The sequence below is a fragment of the Cicer arietinum genome, chromosome 1 (genome assembly GCF_000331145.2).
Source record: "Cicer arietinum cultivar CDC Frontier isolate Library 1 chromosome 1, Cicar.CDCFrontier_v2.0, whole genome shotgun sequence".
NCBI classification, from domain to species: domain Eukaryota; kingdom Viridiplantae; phylum Streptophyta; class Magnoliopsida; order Fabales; family Fabaceae; genus Cicer; species Cicer arietinum.
Window position 1 is genome coordinate 41138692 of NC_021160.2, and position 8435 is coordinate 41147126.

At 27.6% G+C, this 8435-nt stretch overlaps 1 protein-coding gene across 1 annotated transcript; it reads left to right on the forward strand.

The window, feature by feature from the left end:
- The first annotated feature begins 3012 nt into the window (after positions 1-3012).
- LOC105851508 (aspartic proteinase CDR1) lies at positions 3013-4590 on the forward strand. Its single transcript, XM_073370820.1, has one exon. The coding sequence runs from the start codon at positions 3121-3123 to the stop codon at positions 4426-4428; it is 1308 nt and encodes a 435-aa protein (XP_073226921.1). The 5' UTR covers positions 3013-3120; the 3' UTR covers positions 4429-4590.
- The last annotated feature ends 3845 nt before the right edge of the window (positions 4591-8435 follow it).

Below are 8435 nucleotides of genomic sequence, written 5' to 3' on the forward strand. Positions count from 1 at the left end.
GCTAATTAGATATAATTGATCTTTTGCGGGGAAAAAAAGAGAGAATGTGAAAGTACATAAATTCAAGAGTATTGCTATAATTTTACCATTGATTTTGAAGAGAGATATTCACTTGAAGTGAAATCAATAACTTTTTCAAACTTGATTAAGTTTAGTATCCATGAAAAGATCAATTTATATGAAATATGTGTTACATCGAATTTGTGTGGCTAACTTGATAGTGATGATTATATGAAACTCACAAAAGGATTTAATTTATGTAGGACATACAATTTAAACTATCAAATAAATGACTTAATCAAATGAACAAATCTTTTTATGTGTTCAAATAGTCTAGATGCATGTTACGCAATATTCTCAGAGAATGTTTTGTATTTGAGAGATATAGAAATGACATAATTTGTGTAAGTATTTTTAAGAAAAGATTTATTTGAGGTTACAAAATAACTACTTGAAGAATATTTTGTGAATTATGAAGCTGATTTAGAAAGAGTTCTAAAATGGTCCTATATTGACAAGTCAAATCAATTGTGCACTTTGATTGTTATATGGTCACCAATTGTGAACAAATATCTTTTTGAATCTCAAGAAAATAGTGATTACTAGATGATGCATTGCAAACATAATATTATCAAGACATTGCATACATAACATCTCGAGTGAATTATATTCTCATTAATAAGATCATGCATGACCTTATTCACAGTGCGACGTTCAAGTTTGTTCTAGGCATGGAACAATAGGTAGAGGAGAACAATCATGACACATGTTGAGGTTTTGTTAGACCGCCTTTACCAATCATGATTCAATTATCTTGGTGACACACATCAAGATATTAGGCGATTTTTCCTTGTTTCAAAGAAAAGATTGGTCATGCATAGTTTTCAGAATCATAATAAAATAACGATTTCAATTAAGCTTTTATGAAAAATTGAAGTTAAGAGATTCATCATGAGATGCATCATAATTTCATGTTTTTATGCATATTTATTAAAGATATATTTTTAAACTACCACTCCCTTTATTTTTAGAACTCATTGAAATATTATCTCACCCCTTTATTTTGATATTAGCAACTGAAGATTGGTCCAGACTTATTAGTTTTAAAATTCTGATGTACTAAATTATATGATGCAATGAAAATTTGTTAAAGACTTAAATTAGTTCAAGTTGTAATTTTAATTTATTAGTCTAACAAAATAATTTGTAAACTATATTTTGAATGTAATTTTCAGTTGTGTTTTATGATTCTAATTATTATTTTATTATATTTGTCTCAATTTAATTAAAGTGTATGGATTCAATTGCAAATTCTAGATAATTGATATTTAATATTACAATTTGTGTCCCATAAATAGGATTTTTGTAACATTGTGAAGTGCATTTGATGAAAATAATTCAATACTCTTATATTCTCTTTTCTCGATTTTTTCTTCTCCTTTATGTTCATTCTTCTACACTTTATTTAGCTTTAGTTTTGGTTAATTTTATAATAAATTGTGAATTTTTCAATAAAATAGTTCCAATTTTTATTTTATTTTATCTTCTAATAACTTACGTTTACTTTTTTTTTTTTTACAATAACTGACATTTAATAATAATTAGTAGACTTCACTTATTGGCTTTTCAATGTGTTACAAAGCCATATTTCATTGTGTTATACAATTTTCTTATTTTACAAAAAAATAAATAATAATATTCTCTTATTTTCTATGACTTTTTACTTATGCTTAAAGACATGCCTTTTATGTTCACTATCTTAACCTATAATATATTTTATGGTGCAAAAGTTTTACTTGGCCGCTTTGCTTTATAAATATTTGAAGTAAACATCATAACGAAGGGAAGTTACCAATTAGTAATAAAAGTCAAACCAAAATATCAGTTGTTAATTGATTTATAATATTATTAATATTATATTAAGAAAAATATCAACAACAGGTGGCAGATCTTTTTTCGAGCAGCAGGCCACATCATCTCCCGTATTTTTTTAATTTTTTTTAATAAATAACAAATATAGATTATTAAAATAAATATTGATAAATTACTAAAATATCTTTAAATTTTTATGGTCTTGAGAAACTCACGTCTTTTTACTCAATTTTCTCTTCTATTTAATTAATTTTTCTATGTAAATAAAGTAAAAAAACAAATGTCAATGGTTTTTATTGGCAATCATCTTCTTAGTTTTACGTCATAAAGTAAAGAGATTATTCAATTGTTCTTAAATCACAACCCACTAATCATATTAGAAGTTATGCAATTGAAGAGGAAAAAAAAAAGGTAGACATTTATTAGAATTTGTACTGATAAAATATAATAAAATTAATACAACAAGTTTTATATATAAATAAATTATCTAATATCGAATGATAAACTAACTAATCTGGAACGACAAACTCTAACACCCTAGTTAGCAATTCATCTACTACTATTAACAAACTTTTACATCGTTCATATACGATATATTGTGATATTATTTGTTAATTGTAAATTGATTTAATTAATTTGTGTATTTTTTTAGGAGTGACACTATGTTTAAACATAAGAAAATTGATGTATTTTTTAAGAAAAAGTTTTCGAGAAAAATGAAAATCATAAAGTGGATATATTTTATTTGATTGTATTGTGTTAGGTTCTAAAAACTTGTAAAAATTATGACTTGTGAAAATTGTAAAACTTGTGAGAATTGAAATTCTAACTTCTTCAACTTGTCGACTCTAAAAAAAAACTATATGACTTTTATAAATTTCAATTATAATATTTTAGTTAATATTTGTCACTATCCAACTCCCCTCAATACTTTGTGTAAGAACGGCTACGATTAACAACACACTATTTAATAGACTCTTTTCAACATACTTTTTTAATAAGTTAAAATTCACGAGTCACATTAAATTTATATAGAATTAACATATTTTAGTGGGACATAATCAATTAAATATATCATGTTAAAAGGTGTGTCTTCGAGAATGTTCCTAAAACTTCTCTCATATTAATTAAACATTTTTAATTAACAAAGAAAGAAAAACTTTAGTACTAACTAAAAAATGCATAAATATAAACACTTTAACCTGCTTCCTTGATGATTTTTTAGTGTGCAGTATTTTTTAGAATACAATGAATACTTTAGAATTCTTCATTTTAGCACTATGTTCAGTTTTTTCAATATCAATTATTGAAGCAAGTAAAATCGAAAGTGGTTTTAGCATTGATCTTATTCACCGTGATTCTGCTATGTCACCCTATTACAACCCATCAATGTCCACATTAGATCTATTAAGAAATGCAGATTTACGTTCAAGTAGTAGACTTAAGAGAGTTTCACTTTATCTGTTGTCAAATGAAAATGAATCACCCGAATCAATTATAATTCCAAATAATGGTGATTTTCTGATTAGAATTTATATTGGCACCCCCCCGGTCGAAAGATTTGCTATTGTTGACACAGGGAGTGATCTTTCATGGGTACAATGTTCTCCATGTGAGAGTTGTTTCCCTCAAGACACTCCACTATATGAAAGCAACAAGTCTTCAACTTTCACAAATGTGCCATGTGACTCACAATCTTGCACACTACTTCCTACAAATCAACACACATGTGGAAAATCAGAAGAATGTTTATACTCATACTTTTATGGTGACAAATCATTCACTGTTGGTGAATTGGTTGTTGATTCCATTAGTTTTGGTTCTAATGTTACAATTCCTAAGTCTATGTTTGGATGTGGATATTACAATAATTTCACAGCTGATACTAGTGGTAAACCAGTAGGAATTGTTGGTCTAGGAGCAGGGCCATTGTCACTAATTTCACAACTTGGTGATTCTATAGGTAGAAAATTCTCCTATTGTTTACTTCCTTTTAATTCAAAATCAGCTAGTAAATTGAAATTTGGGAATCAAGCTATTATAAAAGGTGACAGTGTTGTGTCTACTCCTCTCCTAATGAACTCTTCTCATCATTTTCTTTACCAATTCAATCTTCAGGGCATAACTATCGGACAAAACACGCTTCAAACCGGTCGAACCGATGGTAACATGGTGATTGATTCAGGGACAACATTGACACTTCTTGAACAACCATTTTTTGATAATTTTCTAACTTCCATGAAACTAACAATTGGGATTGAGTCAGTGGAAGATGTTCCAAATCCGTTACACTATTGTTTTCCTTTTCAACCTGATATCGAATTTCCTGATACGATCTTGCATTTTAATGGAGCTAACATTACCTTGAATCCTTTTAACATGTTTATATTGTTCGAAAACAATTTGCTATGCTTGGCAGTAGTACCATCCAATATCCAAGGTATTTCCGTCCTTGGAAATGTGGCGCAAGTTAATTTTCAAGTGGAATATGATCTTGAAGGGGAAAAGTTGTCTTTTGCTGCTAGTAATTGTACTGATATTATTAACATATCATAAACCCTTAAAGCTATATATGCTTAATTAGTTTCTATTTGATTTTCAGTCACTCAATTTATATATAGTATCAATTATGTTGGTTCTATTTTGTTAATTCTGTTTGTGTAACACCACACTTTTATATTTTCTTTCAATGAATTGATGAAGCATCTTTCTAGTCAATATTTATTTGATATTAGCAGTAGAAATTTCGTTTGGAGGAGGCAATAAATAAAATATTTTGATTAAATAAAAATATTACTAACTATTACAAAATACATAACTATAATCATTAAACTAATTCTAAAAATATTACTAATTCTTTACAAAATTTTATATTTTAAAATTATTCAATAATTTGTTCAATGTCAACACTATTAAATATGTCACTCTCTAGTATATTTTATTAATAAATCATTCAACCATTCAGTACACGCAAAAATAAAACTAACTTTAGAAGTAAATATATATATTACTTGTTCCCATTGACTACATACTAGATCCACCATTGAGCTGTGATCTAAAAATATATGTGATTGCAATCTAAGTCATGACATACAATTTTTATGAATTTGCAGTTGAGATTGAGGATACTACAAGAAAATCATCTAATAGAGTATTTTATGGAGGGTTTTTTAACCCTTAAAAATATTTATGAATTTTTAGCACTCAAAATATCATTCAGAAGTCTACAAATCCAAGTGCATTATCAAAGATTAAAGCCCTTCGAATACTTTGGCATGATATAAATGTAGACATTTCAGAGAACTAAAGGTCTCGGTATTATACCAGGTGCAATTTCAAGAACTATAAAGCCCTCGATCACAAAGAGAGCGCCAAATGAATTTTTTTAATTTTCCCTAAACCATAGTCAATCTTGCTAAGGATTAAAGCTCTAGAGAATGATCCATACGTTTTATAAACACAACATCATAGTTCGTCTCCATTTGCTCTATTTGTTCTTGTTGTTTTTGAATTTTGAAAAAACTTTTTGAAAACAATTATGCCACCAAAAATATTATTGGGTTGAGTCGCGGACTAGGTCGCTCTCTTTAAGACGTTTCGAGGTACTGTCCAAATTGTACAAGGCAGACTATCAACCACGAAGTCCCTAGGATAAACACGTAGCCAAATCCAAACCAAGCCGGGCCGGACGGACGACGGCGCCGCACGCGTGTGTGGTGGTCAATATTGTTTGCGTTATCCCTCCTTCATAAAATTGGGGTTCCCCTTGGGGCCCTCCCCAAGTTCATTATCTCCACCTTATATACCCTACTAGAGTGTGGTATCTCTCCAATGTGGGACTTCTCAATTTTTTCAATTCACAACAACATTAGCTCTCATAAATGTCATAATTATTTCCAATAAACTTTCATTAAAGTATCGTCATTTCCAATTGTTCTTCTTATTCGCTTTTTTTCTTTTATTTCCTATTTTGACTATTTCTTTTCTCTTTTCATTCTTTTCTCATGTTTTATTTTCTCCTTTATCTATTCTCATTATCTTCCTCGGTATTTTCAATCTACATTTCTCTCATTGTTATTGTCTTATTTTCTTCTCTCGCTGTTAATTACTATAGAGATTAGTATTTTTAATTTTGAATATTGGGATTTTAAAATTTTTTTATCATGGTACTATTTTTGAAATAATTTAAATTAAAAATTTAAGTAATTAATTATAATTTAATTAAAATTTCAAATTTAATTAAAATTTTAATTTCATTTAATTAAATATAAATATTTTTTATTTTAATAAAATTTTAATCAATTATATAATTTTAAGAAATTTATCATAATAAAAATCATTTATATAAATAATTAATTATTTTAATTTAAATAATCAATTATTTAAATTTTAAATAATTTATTATAATATAAATATTGTATTAAATATAAATAATTTTTTTATATAGAAAATTAAATATTAAATAAATATTTACTATAATAATTTATAAATTAACTTAAATAATGAAATAATTTTTATGAGAATATAAAATTAAAAAAAAATATTTTAATATTATCATTTCTGAAGATCAAAGCCTTAGAAAAAACATTTTTTATTTTTTATTATACTGAGGGATTTAGTCCTAGGTATGTTTTAATGGACTTCAACACTTGGTACATTCCACGAGCTTTGACACTAGCAAACCTATTCCGGCAATGAAATAGCAAGGACTATGTAGCCCTCGCTTGACTCTCGCAATTGACACTTTTCCTAGTGTTTTTTTGGCCCTTCCTAAGACTTTTAGCACTCTTAATTCACATATTTTCCTCAAATCTTCACTACCAATGATTTTAACACAACCGTGATTAAAAAGTTAATAAGAAGTAATCACATTTATCATACAAGTCAAACCTTATTAACAACTATAATTACGATCACACTATAATAGTAATCGAAGTATCCACAAATGATATCAACATAATCAACATCACTTGCAGTAAATCCTATGTGATGAGTTACCTCAAATTATGTATACCAAACCTTATTCCAATCCTCACCAAACATCAATAATCAACTTCACTTATCTTAATATGTATATTATTTAATTACTTGAAGTTTTTAGAGAGTCGAACCTATACCAACTCTTAATCCAATCCTCACCAAACTTCAATAATCAACTTCATTTATCTTAATATGCTTATTACTTAATTATTTATAGTCTATCTACGAGTTTATTTTTTAGGGTTTTAGAAGGGATGATTTGGAGAGTCGAATCTATATTTTGATATATATTTGAATGAATTTGGAGAGTAAAGAGGATGAACTATACATGAATGACTACATTCAATTACAATGGAAAATCAACTAATCATATATTTTGTCTTACTTTATCATATTCATACGAGTTTAGTAGTATTATATTACATTAATTCCACCTTAGTGACACCAATCAAGAAACTTTAATTTGCACCCTCGAATGATGATCAATTCAAACGATCACTAATATGCTGACTATATAAATACAAAAGACTGCAGTGAACTTGATTTCAAAAATGACCAATTTAAAAAAAAAAAGTAATTTAGCTGTAGTAATTAATATGGCAACATAGTCTCAAGAAGGATTGAGATATTTAGTGAAATAAAATATTTACTTACATATCATAAATTTTATAAAGATATTCAATTGACTAATGAAACAAATAACTTAATAGAATTATATTCACATTTGACAAACATGCCACGATTAGTAGCTGCAAAATCAGTGACAGAAACCAATTTAAGGGATGTTAAGAGAGAGAATGTGTCGTAGGAATTTAGGAAACATAAGCAATAATATTAAAATTTTCCAAATGCCACAACATTTTAATTAAAAACAACTTTTTTTTTCTTTAATTTGTTCATTTTTATGATAAGTTTTCAGAGAAATGTTTTTAAAAACACATCTTTAATATATTAAAATAAAATAATGAGTAAATCTATTTAGCACCTAAAGACTCCTAATCCGGCTTAAAGATTTCTACCATTCTCTTTTCTCTTTTTGGTGAAACCATTCGGCTTCTTTTGTCTAACAAACAAATAAAATAATAAAAATACTTATAAATGTGTTGCTCCATTTTATGTATTAGTTGCAGATAATTCAATAAATCGTTTTTATCATAGTGCAGTAAATGCTTTTTTGAAAAGACAAAGAATTATATTTAAAAATGTAAGTATCATTTCTTAATCACCACACAAGTGTGTCGTAAAGAAGAGGACAAAACAGTTTCCACACACTTCACATACCCTTTAAGATAGGGCATAACACAAAAAAAAGTTAAGTAATAAAATTCAAACAATCCAATGCATTAGACCACCATTGGTGAAGATCAACACTAAATGATTTATCATCAACCTTCAACCACCATCAAGAGACCATTTTGACATCGTCCATCAAGATTATTGTATTACATCAACAGTGTTGGAAGATCAATTAGTTTCTCACACGCTATATAGACCAAGTACAAGCTAACCATACCACACTAAGTTTATTTCGAACATCCTTCCAACAAGGGATCCAACTTGGAAACTTGGGATCTCAGCAGGAA